This window comes from Ranitomeya variabilis, chromosome 3 (genome assembly GCF_051348905.1).
Source record: "Ranitomeya variabilis isolate aRanVar5 chromosome 3, aRanVar5.hap1, whole genome shotgun sequence".
NCBI classification, from domain to species: Eukaryota; Metazoa; Chordata; class Amphibia; order Anura; family Dendrobatidae; genus Ranitomeya; species Ranitomeya variabilis.
The window spans coordinates 243801781-243826418 of record NC_135234.1 but is presented as its reverse complement, the minus strand read 5'-3'; the positions used below and the strand labels follow the sequence as shown (position 1 = coordinate 243826418).

Here is a 24638-nt window from a genome sequence, read left to right as displayed (position 1 = left end):
AAATTTCAGTACCCTTTGCCGCTACTGTCTGATTTGTTTGCTCGGATTAAGGGAGCTAGCTGGTTCACCAAGATAGATCTTCGAGGGGCGTATAATCTTGTGCGTATTAAACGGGGCGACGAATGGAAAACAGCATTTAATACGCCCGAGGGCCATTTTGAGTACTTGGTGATGCCATTCGGGCTTTCTAATGCTCCATCTGTGTTTCAGTCCTTTATGCATGACATCTTCTGAAAGTACCTGGATAGATTCATGATTGTATATTTGGATGATATTTTGGTCTTTTCGGACATTTGGGAGTCTCATGTGAAGCAGGTCAGAATGGTGTTCCAGGTCCTTCGTGCTCATTCCTTGTTTGTGAAGGGGTCTAAATGTCTCTTTGGAGTTCAGAAGGTTTCATTTTTGGGCTTCATTTTTTTCCCTTCTACTATCGAGATGGACCCTGTTAAAGTTCAGGCCATTTATGATTGGACTCAGCCTACTTCTGTGAAGAGCCTTCAGAAATTTCTGGGCTTTGCTAATTTTTACCGTCGCTTCATCGCTAATTTTTCTACTGTTGTTAAACCATTGACTGATTTAACCAAGAAAGGTGCTGATGTGGTCAATTGGTCCTCTGCGGCCGTTGAGGCTTTTCAGGAGCTGAAGCGTCATTTTTCTTCTGCCCCTGTGTTGTGTCAGCCAGATGTTTCGCTCCCGTTTGAGGTCGAGGTGGATGATTCTGAGATTGGAGCAGGGGCTGTTTTGTCTCAAAGAGGTTCTGATGGCTCTGTGATGAAACCATGTGCTTTCTTTTCTAGAAAGTTTTCGCCTGCTGAGCGCAATTATGATGTGGGTAATCGAGAGTTGTTGGCTATGAAGTGCACGTTTGAGGAGTGGCGACATTGGCTTGAAGGAGCCAAACATCGCGTGGTGGTCTTGACGGATCACAAGAATCTGACTTATCTCGAGTCTGCCAAGCGGTTGAATCCTAGACAGGCTCGATGGTCGCTGTTTTTCTCCCGCTTCAATTTTGTGGTTTCGTACCTTCCGGGTTCTAAAAATGTGAAGGCTGATGCCCTTTCAAGGAGTTTTGTACCTGATTCTCTGGGAGTTCCTGAGCTGGCTGGTATTCTCAAAGAGGGGGTAATTTTGTCTGCCATCTCCCCTGATTTGCGGCAGGTGCTGCAGGAGTTTCAGGCTGATAGACCTGACCGTTGCCCAGCGGAGAAGCTGTTTGTCCCTGATAGATGGACTAGTAGAGTTATCTCTGAGGTTCATTGTTCGGTGTTGGCTGGTCATCCTGGAATCTTTGGTACCAGAGATTTGGTGGCTAGATCCTTTTGGTGGCCTTCCTTGTCACGAGATGTGCGTTCATTTGTGCAGTCCTGTGGGACTTGTGCTCGGGCTAAGCCCTGCTGTTCTCGTGCCAGTGGGTTGCTTTTGCCCTTGCCGTTCCCGAAAAGGCCCTGGACGCATATTTCCATGGATTTTATTTCAGATCTCCGTCTCTCAGAGGATGTCAGTTATCTGGGTGGTTTGTGATTGCTTCTCTAAGATGGTCCATTTGGTACCTTTGCCTAAATTGCCTTCCTCCTCTGATTTGGTTCCATTGTTTTTCCAGCATGTGGTTCATTTACATGGCATTCCGGAGAACATCGTGTCGGACAGAGGTTCCCAGTTTGTTTCAAGATTTTGGCGGTCCTTTTGTGCTAAGATGGGCATTGATTTGTCTTTTTCTTCAGCTTTCCATCCTCAGACAAATGGCCAAACCGAACGAACCAATCAGACTTTGGAAACATATCTGAGATGCTTTGTTTCTGCTGATCAGGATGATTGGGTGTCCTTCTTGCCTTTGGCTGAGTTCGCCCTTAATAATCGGGCCAGCTCGGCCACTTTGATTTCGCCTTTTTTCTGTAATTCTGGTTTCCACCCTCGTTTTTCTTCAGGGCAGGTTGAGCCTTCGGACTGTCCTGGTGTGGATTCTGTGGTGGACAGGTTGCAGCAAATTTGGACTCACGTAGTGGACAATTTGACATTGTCCCAGGAGAAGGCTCAACGTTTCGCTAACCGCCGTCGCTGTGTTGGTCCCCGACTTCGTGTTAGGGATTTGGTTTGGTTGTCGTCTCGTTTTGTTCCTATGAAGGTTTCGTCTCCTAAGTTTAAGCCTCGTTTCATTGGTCCTTATAAGATTTCTGAAATTATTAATCCTGTGTCATTTCGTTTGGACCTTCCAGCTTCTTTCGCCATCCATAATGTGTTCCATAGGTCGTTGTTGCGGAGATATGTGGCTCCTATGGTTCCCTCCGTTGATCCTCCTGCCCCGGTGTTGGTTGAGGGGGAGTTGGAGTATGTGGTGGAGAAGATTTTGGATTCTCGTATTTCGAGACGGAAACTTCAGTACCTAGTTAGTGGAAAGGTTATGGTCAGGAGGATAATTCCTGGGTAGTTGCCTCTGATGTTCATGCTGCCGATCTTGTTCGTGCCTTTCATTTGGCTCGTCCGGAGCGGCCTGGAGGCTCTGGTGAGGGTTCGGTGACCCCTCCTCAAGGGGGGGTACTGTTGTGAATTCTGTTCTCGAGCTCCCTCCGGTGGTTATGAATGGTACTTCGGCGAGTTCTGTTCATGGACTCCCTCTGGTGGCTGTGAGTGGAGCTGCTGGTTCTGAGATTCCTTCTCCAGCTGATCTCGTTCAGGCCTTGGCTGGCTGCTCTATTTAACTCCACTCAGATCGTTACTTGATGCCAGCTGGCAATGTCCTAGTACTGGTTCAGTTCTCTTGGATCTTTCAGATGACCTGTCTACTGCAGCAAAAGCTAAGTCCCTGATAGCTTATTTGTTACCACTGTGTTTTTGTCCAGCTTGCTATTATATTTAATCTTGTTAGCTGGAAGCTCTGGGATGCAGAGTGGCACCACCGCGCCATGAGTCGGTGTGGTGGTTTCTTTTGCACACTCTGCGTTGTTTTTTGTTAGTTTTTATGCTGACCGCAAAGATACCTTTTCTATCCTCAGTCTGTTTAGTTCAGTCTGGCCTCCTATGCTGAAACCTATTTCATTCCTGTGTTCGTGACTTCCATCTTAACTCACAGTCAATACATGTGGGGGCTGCCTATTTCTTTGGGGAATTTCTCTGAGGCAAGGTAGGCTGTATTTTCTATCTTTAGGGGTAGTTAGCTCTTAGGCTGTGAAGAGGCATCTAGGCAGAGTCAGGAACGCTCCACGGCTATTTCTAGTTGTTGTGATAGGATTAGGGGTTGCGGTCAGCAGAGCTCCCACTTCCCAGAGCTCATCCTGTATTGCTAGTTTGCTCATCTGGTCATTTCTAGTGCTCCTAACCACCAGCCCAACATAACAGGCCCCCCTGCCTCACAGGGGCCCCATAGCAGCTGCGTGATATGATATGCCGCTAGCTGAGGGCCCCTGGGAGAGCGGGGGCCCTAGGCAGCTGCCTGCCCCTAATGCAGGCCCTGCCTGCAGGGGCCCACCGGCACCTCAATGTACCATGCCATGAATGGGCCCCCTGTCTCGCCAGGGCCCCAGCACTTGCCTAGGTGCACCGGGTGCTGACGCCGACCCTGCACAGAGTGATGAGCACGAGACAGACAAGGTAAAAACGCAAAACATAGCTCCAGGCACCGCTGCCAAGCTCCACACCGCAGAGGACATCTCTCAGGATCTCGCTATAGAACCTCACTGCCCAAAAATGTAAACATAGGGGGATTATATGATGACTGCTCACAACGCAGCTGTTGGGCATCTTTGCTAATGTCTATAAATTAGTAAGCCTAATTTCTGCCATAATACAACTATTTAAACATATTTTTAAAAGAATAGAAAACCCTTTTAAGCCTGCCTTTAGTCAACATAGTCAACAATTTTTTTTATAGTTCCTTGTAAGTTGTGTGATGTTCTGTTGGTTACTTAGTTCTGTGTTATGGTTCTCAATGGCAAGAGAACATAGCCCAGCAAACATAAGAACTAGCTCTTGGAAGGATGGAAACTAAACTGACCATGAACTAAACCTGCCGCAACAACTAACAGTAGCTGGGTAGCGTAGCCTGCGTTTTATCCCTAGACGCCCAGCGCCGGCCGGAGGACTAACTAATCCTGGCAGAGGAAAATATAGTCCTGGCTCACCTCTAGAGAAATTTCCCCGAAAGGCAGACAGAGGCCCCCACAAATATTGGCGGTGATTTTAGATGAAATGACAAACGTAGTATGAAAATAGGTTTAGCAAAATTGAGGTCCGCTTACTAGATAGCAGAAAGACAGAAAGGGCACTTTCATGGTCAGCTGAAAACCCTATCAAAACTCCATCCTGAAATTACTTTAAGACTCTAGTATTAACTCATAACATCAGAGTGGCAATTTCAGATCACAAGAGCTTTCCAGACACAGAAACGAAACTACAGCTGTGAACTGGAACAAAATGCAAAAACAAACAAGGACTAAAGTCCAACTTAGCTGGGAGTTGTCTAGCAGCAGGAACATGCACAGAAAGGCTTCTGATTACAATGTTGACCAGCATGGAAGTGACAGAGGAGCAAGGCTAAATAGCGACTCCCACATCCTGATGGAAACAGGTAAACAGAGAGGATGATGCACACCAGTTCAATTCCACCAGTGGCCACCGGGGGAGCCCAAAATCCAATTTCACAACAGTACCCCCCCCTCAAGGAGGGGGCACCGAACCCTCACCAGAACCACCAGGGCGATCAGGATGAGCCCTATGAAAGGCACGGACCAAATCGGAGGCATGAACATCAGAGGCAGTCACCCAAGAATTATCCTCCTGACCGTATCCCTTCCATTTGACCAGATACTGGAGTTTCCGTCTGGAAACACGGGAGTCCAAGATTTTTTCCACAACGTACTCCAACTCGCCCTCAACCAACACCGGAGCAGGAGGCTCAACGGAAGGCACAACCGGTACCTCATACCTGCGCAATAATGACCGATGAAAAACATTATGAATAGAAAAAGATGCAGGGAGGTCCAAACGGAAGGACACAGGGTTAAGAATCTCCAATATCTTGTACGGGCCGATGAACCGAGGCTTAAACTTGGGAGAAGAAACCCTCATAGGGACAAAACGAGAAGACAACCACACCAAGTCCCCAACACAAAGCCGAGGACCAACCCGACGCCGGCGGTTGGCAAAAAGCTGAGTTTTCTCCTGGGACAACTTCAAATTGTCCACTACCTGCCCCCAAATCTGATGCAACCTCTCCACCACAGCATCCACTCCAGGACAATCCGAAGACTCCACCTGACCAGAAGAAAATCGAGGATGAAACCCCGAATTACAGAAAAAGGGAGACACCAAGGTGGCAGAGCTGGCCCGATTATTGAGGGCAAACTCCGCTAAAGGCAAAAAAGCAACCCAATCATCCTGATCTGCAGACACAAAACACCTCAAATATGTCTCCAAGGTCTGATTCGTCCGCTCGGTCTGGCCATTAGTCTGAGGATGGAAAGCAGACGAGAAAGACAAATCTATGCCCATCCTAGCACAGAATGCTCGCCAAAATCTAGACACGAATTGGGTACCTCTGTCAGAAACGATATTCTCCGGAATACCATGCAAACGGACCACATTTTGAAAAAACAGAGGAACCAACTCGGAAGAAGAAGGCAACTTAGGCAGGGGAACCAAATGGACCATCTTAGAGAAACGATCACACACCACCCAGATGACAGACATCTTCTGAGAAACAGGAAGATCCGAAATAAAATCCATCGAGATGTGTGTCCAGGGCCTCTTCGGGATAGGCAAGGGCAACAACAATCCACTAGCCCGAGAACAACAAGGCTTGGCCCGAGCACAAACGTCACAAGACTGCACGAAGCCTCGCACATCTCGAGACAGGGAAGGCCACCAGAAGGACCTTGCCACCAAATCCCTGGTACCAAAGATTCCAGGATGACCTGCCAACGCAGAAGAATGCACCTCAGAAATGACTTTACTGGTCCAATCATCAGGAACAAACAGTCTACCAGGTGGGCAACGATCAGGTCTATCCGCCTGAAACTCCTGCAAGGCCCGCCGCAGGTCTGGAGAAACGGCAGACAATATCACTCCATCCTTAAGGATACCTGTAGGTTCAGAATTACCAGGGGAGTCAGGCTCAAAACTCCTAGAAAGGGCATCCGCCTTAACATTCTTAGAACCCGGCAGGTAGGACACCACAAAATTAAACCGAGAGAAAAACAACGACCAGCGCGCCTGTCTAGGATTCAGGCATCTGGCGGACTCAAGATAAATTAGATTTTTGTGGTCAGTCAATACCACCACCTGATGTCTAGCCCCCTCAAGCCAATGACGCCACTCCTCAAAAGCCCACTTCATGGCCAAAAGCTCCCGATTCCCAACATCATAATTCCGCTCGGCGGGCGAAAATTTACGCGAGAAAAAAGCACAAGGTCTCATCACGGAGCAATCGGAACTTCTCTGCGACAAAACCGCCCCAGCTCCGATTTCAGAAGCGTCGACCTCAACCTGAAAAGGAAGAGCAACATCAGGCTGACGCAACACAGGGGCGGAAGAAAAGCGGCGCTTAAGCTCCCGAAAGGCCTCCACAGCAGCAGGGGACCAATCAGCAACATCAGCACCCTTCTTAGTCAAATCAGTCAATGGTTTAACAACATCAGAAAAACCAGCAATAAATCGACGATAAAAGTTAGCAAAGCCCAAAAATTTCTGAAGACTCTTAAGAGAAAAGGGCTGCGTCCAATCACAAATAGCCTGAACCTTGACAGGATCCATCTCGATGGAAGAGGGGGAAAAAATATATCCCAAAAAGGAAATCTTTTGAACCCCAAAAACGCACTTAGAACCCTTCACACACAAGGAATTAGACCGCAAAACCTGAAAAACCCTCCTGACCTGCTGGACATGAGAGTCCCAGTCATCCGAAAAAATCAAAATATCATCCAGATACACAATCATAAATTTATCCAAATAATCACGGAAAATGTCATGCATAAAGGACTGAAAGACTGAAGGGGCATTTGAAAGACCAAAAGGCATCACCAAATACTCAAAGTGGCCCTCGGGCGTATTAAATGCGGTTTTCCACTCATCCCCCTGCTTAATTCGCACCAAATTATACGCCCCACGGAGATCTATCTTAGAGAACCACTTGGCCCCCTTTATGCGAGCAAACAAATCAGTCAGCAGTGGCAACGGATATTGATATTTAACCGTGATTTTATTCAAAAGCCGATAATCAATGCACGGCCTCAAAGAGCCATCTTTCTTAGCCACAAAGAAAAAACCGGCTCCTAAGGGAGATGACGAAGGACGAATATGTCCCTTTTCCAAGGACTCCTTTATATATTCTCGCATAGCAGCATGTTCAGGCACAGACAGATTAAATAAACGACCCTTAGGGTATTTACTACCCGGAATCAAATCTATGGCACAATCGCACTCCCGGTGCGGAGGTAATGAACCAAGCTTAGGTTCTTCAAAAACGTCACGATATTCAGTCAAGAATTCAGGAATCTCAGAGGGAATAGATGATGAAATGGAAACCACAGGTACGTCCCCATGCGTCCCCTTACATCCCCAGCTTAACACAGACATAGCTTTCCAGTCAAGGACTGGGTTATGAGATTGCAGCCATGGCAATCCAAGCACCAACACATCATGTAGGTTATACAGCACAAGAAAGCGAATAATCTCCTGGTGATCCGGATTAATCCGCATAGTTACTTGTGTCCAGTATTGTGGTTTATTGCTAGCCAATGGGGTGTAGTCAATCCCCTTCAGGGGTATAGGAGTTTCCAGAGGCTCCAAATCATACCCACAGCGTTTGGCAAAGGACCAATCCATAAGACTCAAAGCGGCGCCAGAGTCGACATAGGCATCCGCGATAATAGATGATAAAGAACAAATCAGGGTCACAGATAGAATAAACTTAGACTGTAAAGTGCCAATTGAAACAGACTTATCAAGCTTCTTAGTACGCTTAGAGCATGCTGATATAACATGAGTTGAATCACCGCAATAGAAGCACAACCCATTTTTTCGTCTAAAATTCTGCCGTTCACTTCTGGACAGAATTCTATCACATTGCATATTCTCTGGCGTCTTCTCAGTAGACACCGCCAAATGGTGCACCGGTTTGCGCTCCCGCAGACGCCTATCGATCTGGATAGCCATTGTCATGGACTCATTCAGACCCGCAGGCACAGGGAACCCCACCATAACATCCTTAATGGCATCAGAGAGACCCTCTCTGAAATTCGCCGCCAGGGCGCACTCATTCCACTGAGTAAGCACAGCCCATTTACGGAATTTCTGGCAGTATATTTCAGCTTCGTCTTGCCCCTGAGATAGGGACATCAAGGCCTTTTCCGCCTGAAGTTCTAACTGAGGTTCCTCATAAAGCAACCCCAAGGCCAGAAAAAACGCATCCACATTGAGCAACGCAGGATCCCCTGGAGCCAATGCAAAAGCCCAATCCTGAGGGTCACCCCGGAGCAAGGAGATCACAATCCTGACCTGCTGAGCAGGATCTCCAGCAGAGCGAGATTTCAGGGACAAAAACAACTTGCAATTATTTTTGAAATTTTGAAAGCAAGATCTATTCCCCGAGAAAAATTCAGGCAAAGGAATTCTAGGTTCAGATATAGGAACATGAACAACAAAATCTTGTAAATTTTGAACTTTCGTGGTGAGATTATTCAAACCTGCAGCTAAACTCTGAATATCCATTTTAAACAGGTGAACACAGAGCCATTCCAGGATTAGAAGGAGAGAGAGAGAGAAAGGCTGCAATATAGGCAGACTTGCAAGAGATTCAATTACAAGCACACTCAGAACTGAAGGGAAAAAAAAAAAAAAAAAATCTTCAGCAGACTTCTCTTTTCTCTCCTTTCTCTGAAAATTAATTTAACCCTTTTGGGCCGGTCAAACTGTTATGGTTCTCAATGGCAAGAGAACATAGCCCAGCAAACATAAGAACTAGCTCTTGGAAGGATGGAAACTAAACTGACCATGAACTAAACCTGCCGCAACAACTAACAGTAGCCGGGTAGCGTAGCCTGCGTTTTATCCCTAGACGCCCAGCGCCGGCCGGAGGACTAACTAATCCTGGCAGAGGAAAATATAGTCCTGGCTCACCTCTAGAGAAATTTCCCTGAAAGGCAGACAGAGGCCCCCACAAATATTGGCGGTGATTTTAGATGAAATGACAAACGTAGTATGAAAATAGGTTTAGCAAAATTGAGGTTCGCTTACTAGATAGCAGAAAGACAGAAAGGGCACTTTCATGGTCAGCTGAAAACCCTATCAAAACTCCATCCTGAAATTACTTTAAGACTCTAGTATTAACTCATAACATCAGAGTGGCAATTTCAGATCACAAGAGCTTTCCAGACACAGAAACGAAACTACAGCTGTGAACTGGAACAAAATGCAAAAACAAACAAGGACTAAAGTCCAACTTAGCTGGGAGTTGTCTAGCAGCAGGAACATGCACAGAAAGGCTTCTGATTACAATGTTGACCGGCATGGAAGTGACAGAGGAGCAAGGCTAAATAGCGACTCCCACATCCTGATGGAAACAGGTGAACAGAGAGGATGATGCACACCAGTTCAATTCCACCAGTGGCCACCGGGGGAGCCCAAAATCCAATTTCACAACAGTTCTGATTCTGATTGTTCCTGTACTATTTCCAAAATTCCTGACTTCAGACCTAAATGACTGCTTTAGACAATTTATCAGCTTACAGACACCTATTACCATCAGAAATTACTGTAGTTTAAGGTAAGCAATGGACAATCCATTAGACTTCGTCCTATGGTTTAGCCCTTTGCTAAGTCCAGTGATGCAGTGGGTTTCAGAATTTGCCCACTGGCCTGATCATAGCATGTCTGTAATTTACTGTAAGTTTTACTGTCTGTAATTTAAGTTTTACTGCCACTTCCTAGCAGTAATGTTGCCAAGGTATTACAAGTAACTGTATTATTAATATGCTTAGACCATGGATCTCAGGTGACTCTGGACTAAAACACAATGGATCTGGAAGTAACATGAACACAGAGAAAAGCAGCCAGGAATAGACGTTTGTATAGACAGCAAACAGTAAACAATAAGTAAAAGAAATCAAGCAATTAGTCGTCTGAGTATCAACTGAGCAGAGGAAACAGAAAGCCAAGTAAAATGTCAGGTATAATATCATCATATATTTAAAGGGAATCTGTCACCCCCGGGACATATGTGACCTACTCATATTGACATACAGATAAAAATGTTAACCCCTTAGTGACAGAGCCAATTTGGTACTTAATGGCCAAGCCAATTTTTACAAATCTGACCACTGTCACTTTATAAAGTTATAGCTCTGGAATTCTTCAACGTATTCCACTGATTGTTTTTTCATGACATATTGTACCTCATGTTAGTGGTAAAATTTAATCGATTTAACTTGCGTTCATTTATGAAAAAAATGGACATTTGGCAAAAATTTTGAAAATTTTGCAATTTTCAAACTTTTAATTATTGTACCCTTAAATCAGAGAGTGGTGTTACACAAAGTACTTAATAAATAACATTTTTCACATGTCAGCATTACATCAGCACAATTTTGGAAACATATTTTTTTGTTAGGATGTTATAAGGGTTAAAAGTTGACCAGCAATTTCTCATTCTTTCAACAAAATGTACAAAACCATTTTTCTTATTGACCACCTCACTCACCCATCAAGGTGTGCAAAACCACATTCAAGAAGTTTATTAACCATTCAGGTGCTTCACGAGAACTAAAGTAATGTGGAAGGAAAAAATCAACATTTTACTTTTTTGAGAAAAAATTAACTTTGGAACCATTTGTTTTATTTTCACAAGGGTATCAGGAGAAAATGGACCACAAAATTTGTTGTGCAATTTCTCCTGAGTACGCTGATGCCCTGTATGTGAGGGAAAGGTACTGTTTGGGTGCATTGCAGGACTCAGAAGGGAGGGAGCACCGTTTTACTTTTTGAAACCAAATTGGATGAAATCAATGGTGGGCACCATGTTGCATTTGGAGACACCCTAATGTACCTAAACAGTGGAACCCCCTCAATTCTAACTCCAACCCTAACCCAACACACCCCTAACCATAATCCCAACCCCAACCATAACCCTAATTACAACCCTAATCCTAACACACCCGTAACCCTAATCCCAACCCTAACCGTAATCCCAACCATAACCACAGCCATAACCTTAACCACAACCCTAAACCCAACACAAAGCTAACCCCAACCCTAACCCTAGTCCCAACCATAACCCTAGCACAACCCTAACCCTAGCTTTAACCCAATCCTAACCCTAGCCTAACCCTAACTCTAATGGAAAAATGGAAATAAATTTATTTTTTTATTTTATTATTTTTACCTATCTAAGGGGGTGATAAAGGGGGTTTGATTTACTAATTTTTTCTTTTGATCACTGTGATAGGGTCTATCACAGTGATCAAAATAAACCAATAGGAAAAGTTTCCTATTATTGCGGGGTGCCGGCCAGCACATCTCGGGAGGCGCACTGTGCATGCGCCCACCATTTTCTTCCCTGAAGAACACAACGATGGCTGGGGGACAGGGCCGTGGAATGCAGGAGGTACCGGGAGGGTTTGGGAGACCCAATTTCTCTCTCCTCTGATGTGCTAGATCATATCAGAGGAGAGAGAATTTAAATGGGAAATCAGACTTTTTTTGTGGTTGCTGTGAATAACGGTGATCACAACACTGGGGTCGGTAAAAACCATCCCGAATCATGTTCTCTAGGGTCTCGGCTACCCCTGGAGAATTTCCGAACACTGGGAGGTGCTATAACCTTATTTCTCAGCACCGTTAAAAAGCGGCATTGAGGAATAAGTACCCTTAACTGCCACCGTTAAAAGGCATATTGACAGTCATTAAGGGGTTAAATTAGTCCTACCTGTATGCCTCATATTAATGGTCTTATTGTTGGGAAATCTTATATTCTTTCCTTATGCTAATGATTTTCTTCCAGTTTTAGGGGCGTGCGGTGCCAGGAAGAAGTCCCTGTGTCCTGTCTTCATTATAATACTACCCCCCTCCCATGCACATAAGTTATGGCCCTAGAATCCCACACCTGTGCCCTACATCTCTCCACAATATGTACCTTTTCCTCTGTTCTTTTATCACTGCATTCAGGGATCTTCTGCGCACTGTGACCTCCGGTATTCACGACATTAAGGGGCTCTTCCCATGTCCTATCTGCATAGGCATCACTAGGAACAATGTGCACATAGCAATGACTATGCAGGGAGGAAGTGGGGAGAGCACCATATCGTTGCGCACTCCAGAGGTCATTGGAGCAGAAGTCATTGGCGCCTGCACAGAAGATCCCTGAATGCAGTGCTCATAGCAGGGATGAAAAGGTATGCATTGTGGAAGGAGTGCAGGACACAGGTGCAGGAATCAAGCTCCAGAACTGACGTGCATGGGATAGGGGTAGTATTATGATGACGACAGGAGGCAGGGATTTCTTCCAGGCACCACACGCCACGGAGCCCGGAAGAAATCATTAGCATAAAGACAGAATAAAACATTTCTCCACAGCAACATCATTAATATAAGGCATACATGTAAGACTAGCTTAACATCCTGGGGGGTAACAGATTTAATTATTTAATCACCATCCCCTCCTGAAATAAAAAAAACAAGAACAAAATTAGGAACTGGTAAAATAAACAATATAACTTAATGTAGTAAATGAATAAACAGAGCAAGTTAACCCCTTTACCCCCAAGGGTGGTTTGCACGTTAATGACCGGGCCAATTTTTACAATTCTGGCCACTGTCCCTTTATGAGGTTATAACTCTGGAACGCTTCAATGGATCCTGGTGATTCTGACACTGTTTTCTCATGACATATTGTACTTCATGAAAGTCGTAAAATTTCTTTGATATTACCTGCGTTTATTTGTGAAAAAAATGGAAATTTGGCGAAAATTTAGAAAATTTCGCAATTTTCCAACTTTGAATTTTTATGCAATTAAATCGCAGAGATATGTCACACAAAATACTTAATAAGTAACATTTCCCACATTTCTACTTTATATCACCACAATTTTGGAACCAACATTTTTTTTTTGTTAGGGAGATATAAGGGTTAAAAGTTGACCAGCAATTTCTAATTTTTACAACACCATTTTATTTTTAGGGACCACATCTCATTTGAAGTCATTTTGAGGGGTTTATATGATAGAAAATAACCAAGTGTGACACCATTCTAAAAACTGCACCCCTCAAGGTGCTTAAAACCACATTCAAGAAGTTTATTAACCCTTCAGGTGTTTCACAGGAATTTTTCGAATGTTTAAATAAAAATGAACAGTTACTTCATCTCCAATTTGTTTTATTTTACCAAAGGTAATAGAAGAAAATGGACCCCAATAGTTGTTGAACAATTTGTCCTGAGTATGCTGATACCTCATATGTGGGGGTAAACCACTGTTTGTGAACATGGCAGAGCTCGGAAGCGAATGAGCGCCATTTGACTTTTCAATGCAAAATTGACTGGAATTGAGATGGGACGCCATGTTGGGTTTGGAGAGCCCCTGATGTGCCTAAACATTGAAACCCCCCACGAGTGACACCATTTTGGAAAGTAGACCCCCTAAGGAACTTATCTAGATGTGTGGTGAGCACTTTGACCCATTAAGTGATTCACAGAAGTTTATAATGCAGAGCTGTAAAAATACAAAATCCTATTTTTTCACAAAAATGTTCTTTTCGCCCCCAATTTCTCATTTTCCCAAGGGTAAGAGAAGAAATTGGACTGAAAAAGTTGTTGTACAATTTGTCCTGAGTACGCTGATACCCCATATGTTGGGTAAACCACTGTTTGGGTGCATGGTAGAGCTCAGAAGGGAAGGAGCGCCATTTGACTTTTCAATGCAAAATTGACTGGAATTGAGATGGGACACCTTGTTGCGTTTGGAGAGCCACTGATGTGCCTAAACATTGAAACCCCCCACAAGTGACACCATTTTGGAAAGTAGACCCCCTAAGGAACTCATCTAGCTGTGTTGTGAGAGCTTTGAACCCCCAAGTGTTTCACTATAGTTTATAACGCAGAACCGTGAAAATAAAAATTATTTTTTTGCCCACAAAAATTATTTTTTAGCCCCCAGTTTTGTATTTTTCCAAGGGTAACAGTTGAAATTGAACCCCAAAAGTTGTTGTGCAATTTGTCCTGAGTAGGCTGATACCCAATATGTGGGGGAGAACTACCATTTGGGCGCATGGCAAAGGGAAGGAGTGCCATTTGGAATGCAGACTTGGATTGGTCTGCAAGCGTCACGTTGCATTTGCAGAGCCCCTGATGTAACTAAGCAGTAGAAAGCCCCCACAAGTGACCCCATATTGGAAACTAGACCTCCCAAGGAACTTATCTAGGTGTGTTGTGAGAATTTTGAACCCCCAAGTGTTTCACTACAATTAATAACGCAGAGCCGTGGAAATAAAAAATCTTTTTTATTCCACAAAAATTATTTTTTAGCCCCCAGTTTTGTATTTTCCCAAGGGTAACAGGTGAAATTGGACCCCAAAAGTTGTTTTCCAATGTGTCCTGAGTACGCTGATACCCTATATGTTGGGGTAAACCCCTGTTTGGGCACACGGGAGGGCTCGGAAGGGAAGGAGCACTGTTTTACTTTTTCAACGCAGAATTGTCTGGCATTGAGATCGGATGCCATGTCGCGTTTGGAGAGCCCCTGATGTGCCTAAACAGTGGAAACCCCCCCAATTATATCTGAATCCCCAATCCAAACACACCCCTAACCCTAATCTCAACGGTAGCCCTAACCACACCCCTAACCATGACACTCCTAACCCTAATTCAAACCCTATTCGGAACCGTAAATGTAATCCAAACGCTAACCCTAACTTTAGCCCCAACCCTAACCCTAACTTTAGCCCCAACCCTAACTGTAGCCCTAAGCCTAGCCACAACCCTAACCCTAGCCCTAACACTAACCCTAGCCCTAGCCCTATACCTAACCCTAGCCCTAACCCTAACCCTAACCCTAATGGGAAAATGGAAATAAATAAAAAATTTTAATTTTTTAATTTTTCCCTAACTAAGGGGGTGATGAAGGGGGTTGGATTTACTATTTATAGCGGGTTTTCTAGCTGATTTTTATGATTGGCAGCCGTCACACACTAAAAGACGCTTTTTATTGCAAAAAATATTTTTTGCGTTACCACATTTTGAGAGCTATAATTATTCCATATTTTGGTCCACAGAGTCATATGAGATCTTGTTTTTTGCGGGACGAGTTGATGTTTTTATTGGTAACATTTTCGGGCATGTGACTTTTTTGATCGCTTTTTATTCCGATTTTTGTGAGGCAGAATGACCAAAAACCAGCTATTCATGAATTTCTTTTGGGGGGGCGTTTATACCGTTCAACGTTTGGTAAAATGGATAAAGCAGTTTTATTCTTCGGGTCAGTACGATTACAGCGATACCTCATTTATATCATTTTTTTATGTTTTGGCGCTTTTATACGATAAAAACAATTTTATAGGAAAAATAATTGTTTTTGCATCGCTTTATTCTGAGGACTATGACTTTTTTATTTTTTCGCTGATGATGCTGTATGGTGGCTCCTTTTTTGCGGGACAAGATGACGTTTTCAGCGGTACCATGGTTATTTATATCCGTCTTTTTGATCGCGTGTTATTCCACTTTTTGTTCGGTGGTATGATAATAAAGCGTTGTTTTTTGCCTCATTTTTTTTTTTACGGTGTTCACTGAAGGGGTTAACTAGTGGGACAGTTTTATAGATTGGGTCTTTACGGACGCGGCGATACTAAATATATGTACTTTTATTGTTTTTTTTTATTTAAAGGAATGTATTTATTGGAGCAATATATTTTTTTTTTTTTACTATTTATTTAGGAATTTTTTTTTTTTTTTTTTTACACATGTAAATTTTTTTATCAGCGATCTGACATGCACAACAGGGAGGCTTCCCGGCGCCTGCTCTGAGCAGGCGCTGGTAAGCCACCTCCCTGCAGGACCCGGATGCAGCCTCGCAGCCATTTTGGATCAGGGGCCTGCAGGGAGAGGAAGGTAGGAAACCCTCGGAGCAATGCGATCACATCGCGTTGCTCCGAAGGGTCTCAGGGAAGCACGCAGGTAGCCCCCTCCCTGCGCGATGCTTCCCTATACTGCCGGAACACTGCGATCATGTTTGATCGCAGTGTGCCGGGGGTTAATGTGCCGGGGGCAGTCCGTGACCGCTCCTGGCACATAGTGCCGGATGTCAGCTGCGATAGTCAGCTGACACCTGGCCGCGATCGGCCGCACTCCCCCTGTGAGCGTGGCTGATCGCCCTGGACGTACTATTCCGTCCTTGGGAAGTAGGGCCCACCCCACATGGACGGAATAGTACGTCCAATGGTAGAAAGGGGTTAATATAACAAAACAATCAATTACATGAATATTCAAATCTTACATTTATTTCAAGTCATTCGAGTGTTGTAATTGGAGGAACTACTTTATAATACGACATCTAATTGACAATATATAACTTTACCTTTACTATCAGATCAAAATATCCTTTATGATCACAGCACAATGGAGTGTAGGGTCTAACCACAAGATTGCCATTTATTTTAGCTGATAGGTAGACACAGTTACCTGTGAGAAAGCATAGAAAGAAAGAATTACCGTATATACTAGAGTATAAGCCACCCCAAGTATAAGCCAAGACCCCTAATTTTCCCACAAAAAACTGTGAAAACTTATTGACTCGAGTATAAGTCTAGGGTGGGAAATGCAGCAGCTACTGGTAAATTTCAAACATAAAAATAGATACCAATAAAAGTAAAATTAATTGAGACATCAGTAGGCTAAGTGTTTTTGAATATCCATATTGAATCAGGAGCCCCATATAATGCTCCATACAGTTCATGATGGGCCCCATAAGATGCTCCATACAAAATACGCCCCATGTAATGCTCGATAAAGTTCATGATGGGCCCCATAATATGCTCCATATTAAAATATGCCCCATATAATGCTGCATAAAAGGTTAATGATGGCAACATAAGATGCTCCATAGAATATTATGCCCCATATAATGCTGCACAAAGGTTGATGGCCCCATAAGATACTCCATAGAATAATATGCCCCGTATACTGCTGCTGCTGCTGCGATTTAAAAAAAAAGAAGACATACTCACCTCTCATTGCTGGGCGCCGAGTGCCGGGGGCCTGAGCAGGCGAGGACACCGGCGCGCTATGGGGGCCAGGTGCGGGAGTCGCCGCTGGCTCAGGTGTTGCTATATTCATCTGTCCCCATTCCACCGCCACACACGGCTGTTTGTTCCGGGTCTCTGCAGTGACTGTTCAGGCAGAGGGCACGCACACATCATCGCGCCCTCTGACCTGAACGTCACAGCCAGAAGACACGGAAGACCGAGCCCGGCAGTGGAATGGGAACAGGTGAATATCGCATGGCTCACCCTCCCCCATCATACTCACCCCATCCTGGCGCGGTCTCTGCTTCTCGAGTGGTCTCTGGCACCGGCAGCTTGTTCCTGTGTTCAGCGGTCACATGGTACCGCTCATTAAAGTAATGAATATGCACTCCACGCCTAGGGGAGTGGAGTCGCGTCCATATTCATTACTTTAATGAGCGATATACAGCGGTTGAAATAAGTATTGAACACATCACCAATTTTCTAAGTAAATATTTTGACGTGAAATTCTCACCAGGTATCTGTAACAACCTTTCCAATCGACTCAGGCAAAGAAATCAAATGATAGATGTCCATAAATTAAGTTATGTGCAATGGATGGAAACAACAGTGAAATTTGGATGATTATGGCTTACTAGGTGGTGGCCTGATTCTAACGCATCGGGTATTCTAGAATCTGTATGTAGTTTACTTATGAAGTTTTCAGAATAATGCAAATTACACACAGGATTCGGCCGGCTGCGACCAATTAGCCAATTAAATTGCCACGTAGTATATTGCCCAGCCACGTAGTATATTGCCCAGCCACGTAGTATATAGCACAGACACGTAGTATATAGCACAGCCACGTAGTATATAGCACAGCCACATAGTATATAGCACAGCCAAGTAGTATATAGCACAGCCACGTAGTATATAGCACAGAGACGTAGTATATAACACTGCCCATGCAGTATATAACAGGCCACGTAGTATATAGCACAGTGATGTAGTATATTGCACAGCCACATAATATATACCACAGCCACGTATTATATAGCACAGCCACGTAATATATTGCACAGCCACGTAGTATATAGCAGAGACGTAGTATATAACAGCCCATGCAGTATATAACACAGGCCACGTAGTATATAGCACAGCGATGTAGTATATAGCACAGACACGTAGTATATAGCACAGACACATAGTATATAGCACAGACACGTACTATATTGCCCAGCCACATAATTTATTGCACAGCCACGTAGTATATAGCACAGCCACGTAGTATATAGCACAGAGATGTAGTATATAACACTGTCCATGCAGTATATAACCCTGGCCACATATTATAGAGCACAGCAATGTAGTATATTGCCCAGCCACATAATATATACCACAGCCACGTAGTATATAGCACAGCCACGTAATATGTTGCACAGCCACGTAGTATTTAGCAGAGACGTAGTATATAACACAGCCCATGCAGTATATAACACAGGCCACGTAGTATAGAGCACAGCAATGTAGTATATTGCCCAGCCACGTAGTATATAGCACAGCCCCCATAGTATATAGCACAGAGATGTAGTATATACCACAGCCCATGCAGTATCTAACACAGCCCACATAGTATATAGCAATGTGGGCACCATATTCCTGTGTAAAAAATATTTAAAATCAAAAAATAGTTATATACTCACCCTCCGTCGGCCCCCCCGGATCCAGCCGAGGCATTTACCGATGCTCCTCGCGATGTTCCGGTCCCAAGAGTGCATTGTGGTCTGGCAAGATGATGACCTAGCGGTTTTGCGAGACCGCTACGTCATCATCTCGCGAGACCGCAATGCATGGACCGGTCACCGGAGCGTCGCGAGGAGCAAGAAAAGGCCTAGGCTGGATGCGTGAGGCCAACAGAGGGTGAGTATATAATGATTTTTAATTTTTTGATTATTTTTAACATTAGATCTTTTTACTATTGATGCTGCATAGGACTGTGCCTGTTGCTGATTGGTCGTGTCCGTTTTGCCGCGACCAATCAGCGACTTGGGATTTCTGTGACAGACAGACCGAAATACAGACAGAAAGACAGACAGACAGATAGAAAGACAGACAGAAAGACGGAAATGACCCTTAGACAATTATATAGTAGATGTCCAAGTTCCGTCAAGTTCGATGGTGAATGTTGGTGGACAGCAATTTTCAGGTCTCTCCAGAGATGCTCAATTGGGTTCAGGTCAGGGCTCTGACTGGGCCAGTGAAGAATGGTCACAGAGTTGTTCTGAAGCCACTCCTTTGTCTGGAGTCGAGTCTGGCGAGTTCCCAACTACTTGCTGTTCTAAAGTACTCTAAATTATGTGATCCTTAAAATACATAAATAGGTCAACTGCTTCTTCCAATTCTAGCTATAAATCACCACGATAGATGAAAGGATGATTCCTCCAAGTAGTTTGGTAGTATTAAATTCATCAACAAATGGTAGGGTAGGGTTCAGGTAACTGGGCTCTGAAGCAGAAATAAATCTTCTTTAGATGAGCAAAAGCTTCTTGAGCAGGTTTTGATGAAGAAAGGCAGTCCATAGTGGATAAACAATAGTATAGAATGAACGTTCCATAGAAGTTAGCGAAACCTAAACATTTTTACTTTTGTTCAGGTTTAGTTCTTTTGTAACAATGCATAAATGCAGAAAAAAGGAGCTGTCAAGATAAACTGCAAAAGAAATTGAGTAAATCTCAAAAAATGTAATTACCAAATGTTAAGTGGAAAAGTAGAGCTGGAATTACAGAGGTTAAAAAATCATTAACAGGTGTTCAAAATTACTCTGTTGCCTCCTCAGATGCAGAGAAGGTTAAAAGAATCTGTCAGGTCACATTTAGGGAAAATCTTGACAGCCCTTGGTAGTCAATAAATGACCTGAACCACTTGTCATACCTGCACATGTTTGCCCTTTAATTCTTTGAGTATGACAGATATTATATTCTCCTGCTCAGGGAGTTCAGAGAGTGCCCTCAAACCTTTATTTGATTCAAAACAACTATACGTTTCAATGGCCTGGTGATACTGTAACTCTGAAAATAACCTAAGCAGACCTGAAAGAACTTGTAAGCTATCTCAAATAACTCATCTTGGACTAGTGTAGCATAGAAGGAACAGTTCTCAATGACATAGTACAGATTTGTCTGACACGGAGCTGTACTGAGGATTTGCACTGATTGGCTCACTCAACTACTCACAGAGGCAGTCACAGGAACGCTTTTGGTTTAAGATTCAACTGGTTTATTTAAAAATGTACTGCATAAACCAGTGCAAAATTACATAAACAAACACAGCCCTTCTGGCATAACGGGGAAACAAAATAACATACAGTACAGTCTGATTGGCTGCAATCAGACTGTAATTGGCTGCAATTGGCTGACTAACAGACTGCAATTGGCTGCAGACTAACCCTAGGGATCCTAACCCTAACCCTAACCCTAACCCTAGGGATCCTAACCCTAACCCTTAGGGTTAGGGTTAGGATCCTAACCCTTAGGGTTAGGGTTAGGATCCCTAGGGTTAGGGTTAGGGGTAGGGTTAGGGGTAGTTTTAGGGGTAGGGTTAGGGTTAGGATCCCTAGGGTTATGGTTAGGGTTTGGATCCCTAGGGTTAGGGTTAGGGTTAGGGTTTGGATCCCTAGGGTTAGGGTTTGGATCCCTAGGGTTAGGTTTAGGGGTAGGGGTAGGGTTAGGGGTAGTTTTAGGGGTAGGGTTAGGGTTAGGGTTTGGATCCCTTTATCACCTTGATGGTGGGGGGTGGCTTATCAGTGACCTGGTGACCAGGACATTCTTCTAATAAAAAACTACCCCTAACCCTAACCCTGGGGATCCTAACCCTAACCCTAACCCTAACCCTAGCTAATTCTATTAATAGTGGGTTTTCTAGTTGATTTTGATGATTGGCAGCTGTCACACACTTCTCAGGATGCGTTTAAAAAACGCAAACGCAGGAAAAAGCGCATGTAAACGCGTCAAAACGCCGCTTTTTTTTCTGCATGCAAAAACGCATGTGTCTAAAAAACGCAGCGTTTAAACGCGTTTACATGCGTTTTGCACCAAATGCGTTTTTTTAAAAAACGCTGCAGATCAAAACGCAAGTGTGAAACCAGCCTCACGTAACCACAATTTGCAGATCCTCATAATAAATAATCTGCAATTTCACAAACTATTTTTCAAATAGACCGGAACAGTACAGCATGTTAAATTTGTCCTTTTCAAGTGAATAGGGCAGAAGTACAATACTGATCATTATGATCCCTCACAATCTAATGTATATGGGCTTTCCTGAGAATAGGCTCTCAATTTAAAATATGATGTTTTAAATTAATACCCTTACCTGGCGGAAGTCCCAATGTATGATTCAGGAATGGAAGAGCAAATCGAAATATCCGTGTATTATGATTTATAGCCTGCAAACCAAAATCAAATAACAGTTAATATGTATTAAGGGTTTCAGGAGATCCGAAGATGATAGAAAAGGATATCACAATTAAATTGTTACATTCATATAATATGCTGTCAGCTGTTGTAGGAGGGGATGACAGCCTTCACATTCATTGCTTGATAACTGGTTACTAAGGTAAGGAATTATGGCATTCACTTGATAAAATGAAATGAATGAAATATGAAAATGAATATACTAGTGTTTTTGCTTACATCTGAAACGTAACTTTTATGCAGACATCTGGATGTAACGAACAGAGATCATGAGCTGGGAACAGTCAGGGATTGATATAATTCTATTTATATACAGCAGTAACTTTAAACAGTTAGTGTAACGTAATGCAACTGTGGAGCAGTTGCGCTCAGCCACCACCAGGGGGCGCTGTTATGGGAAAAAGGATCGCACTTACTGTGTAGCACTTCGGTGCAGAAGTGCAGGCCACCACCAGGAGGCGGGACAGTAGTCAGACAGGCCGAAGTCAGCAGCAAACATGGAGATGAAGTACCAGAGGTCACAGCAAAGCATGGGGTCAGAGATGAGCCAAAAGTCAGAGCCAGACGGGAGCACAGCATCCAAAATGTGATACAGTAAGAGGAGTCAAGGTATGAGCCAGAGGGTCAAAAGCCAATCAGGGAATGCACTACCAGAGACAGAAAAAAATCCAAGCCGAGTCATGCACTGTAGGGAAATCATCAAACATACACTGAGTCAGGGATAGGGAACAGGTCAGACACACACGGGAAGTCAGAGGCAGAAGGATCACTAGGGTATAGGGATTAGAACAATCACTGACAAAGTCTACCAAAAGTAGCACCAATAAATAGCCACCCAAGAACCAAAGAGAGGCAGGAAAGGTTAACCTCTCCATGACCAGGTCAGGAAAAGAGAAGCAAGAAGCAAACCCCGACCTGGATCATGGTAAAGGTTTTAAAAGAGCCTTATGGAACACGTTGGGAATCTGTAAAAATGGGGGAGGGTGCAAATGAAAGGCCACAGGATTGACCACCTCCACAATCTCATAAGGGCCAATGAACTTGGGCCCAAATTTAGCAGAAGGAACTTTAAGCTTAATAATCCTGGTGGACAACCAAACCTTATCCCCAACCCGGAATACTGGCTACCACAGATCGCCTTTTGTCAGCAAAGAATTTATATCTCCCCTGAGCCTCCCCAATATTCCACTGAACCTCCTGCCACACCTCCCCCAAACGTTGCACAGCTAGATCAGCCCCAGGGCACCCTGAATCCAGTTGGGAAAACTCCCCAAAATGAGGGTGAAACCCATAATTGCAGAAGAAAGGGGAGGTACCCGTGGACTGATTAATGTGATTGTTAAAAGCAAATTCAGCCACAGGCAAAGAGGAACACCAATTGTCCTGCCGGGTAGTGGTCAAACAACGCAAGATTTGTTCCAAGGACTGATTGGTTCTCTCTGTCTGACCATTAGATTCAGGATTATATGCAGAAGAAAAGGTCAAACAGATACCCAACCTTTTACAAAAGGCCCTCCAGAACTTGGACACAAATTGCACTCCCCTGTCAGAAAGCGTACTCATAGGCACACCATGCAACTGTACCACATGTTCAACAAGCAATTTAGCTAACGTCTCAGCATTAGGTGGACATGTCAAAGGTACAAAATGCGTCTGCTTACTAAATCTGTCCACCACCACCGAATTGACCATTTTACCACTAGAAGAAGGAAGATCGGTGATAAAATCCATGGACAGATGAGTCCATGGTCTATCAGGAATTGGCAAAGGCACCAATTCCCCGGCCGGCTATGGGAACTTTTAGTACGAGCACATACATCACAGGACGACACAAACTTAACCACATTCAAAACCAACAAGGACCACCAACCTAGAAATAGCCTTATGGGTAGCTGAGATTCCCGCATGTCCACTCTGGGCAGAATTATGAAACTTCCAAAATATCCTGAGACAAAATTCAATGGGCACAAAGAACTTATTAACCGGCAATGACGAAGGAGCAAGAGACTGAGCTTCAAGAATCTCTCCCTCCAACACTGAGGACAACCCAGCCACAACCACACCATGCTGAAGAATGGAGGAAGGAGGTTCAGGCTGTGACATCTGGTCCAGACTATGGAATAAGGCATCAGCCTTGATGTTTTTAGAACTGGGCCTAAAGGTAATAGAAAATTAAAACCGAGAGAAAAAAGGTGACCATCTCACCTGTCTCGGTGTCAGCTTCTTGGCAGACTCGATGTAAGCCAGATTCTTATGATCTGTAATCACAGTGATTCGATGGACCGCCCCTTCTAAACTATACCTTCATTCTTCAAATGCTAGTTTAATGGCCAATAACTCTCTGTTACCTACATCATAATTCTTTTCCGCAGAAGAGAATTTCTTCGAGAAGAAGGCACAAGGTCTTAAGTTGGTTAAAGTGGCAGGTCCCGGAGACAATACCGCCCCAACACCTACCTCTGAGGCATCCACCTCTACAATAAACAGTTCAGATGGATCCGGTTGAATCAATACAAGGGCAGACATGAAACACATCTTTAACACCAAAAAATCCACTGCGGCAGGAGCAGGACAATTCTTGATATCAGACCCCTTTCAGGTCAAATCAGGAAGGGGCATAACAATTTGAGAAAAAACCCTTATAAATTTCCACTAATAGTTAGCCAACCCCAAGAAACGGTGAAGACCTTTAAGATCCCTGGGTTGGACCCAGTCCACAATGGCCTGAACCTTTCTAGGGTCCATATGAAATCCTTCAGCAGACAAGACGAACCCCAGAAAGAACAACTCCTGCACTAAAAACAAACATTTCTCTGGTTTAGCAAAGAGACAGTTCACTACCAAACAGCACCCTATAAAGTCAGAAAAGACATGGTTGCTAAAATTTTGAAAAACAGCCGGGGCATTAGTCACCCCAAAAGGCATAACCAAATTTTCGAACAGCCCCTCAGAGGTGAGAAACACAGTTTT

General features: G+C 43.9%; 1 protein-coding gene across 1 annotated transcript in view; it reads right to left on the bottom strand.

Annotated features, from left to right (window-relative positions):
• The window catches only part of CYB5R1 (cytochrome b5 reductase 1), a 282834-nt gene that overhangs the window by 255007 nt on the left and 3189 nt on the right, over positions 1-24638 (bottom strand). Inside the window, exons 2-3 of the mRNA XM_077299540.1 lie at positions 21568-21640; positions 16548-16651 (exon numbers count right to left, since the gene is read on the bottom strand). Coding sequence (XP_077155655.1) covers positions 16548-16651; positions 21568-21640 — 177 coding nt within the window. The remainder of the gene's footprint in view (positions 1-16547; positions 16652-21567; positions 21641-24638) is intronic.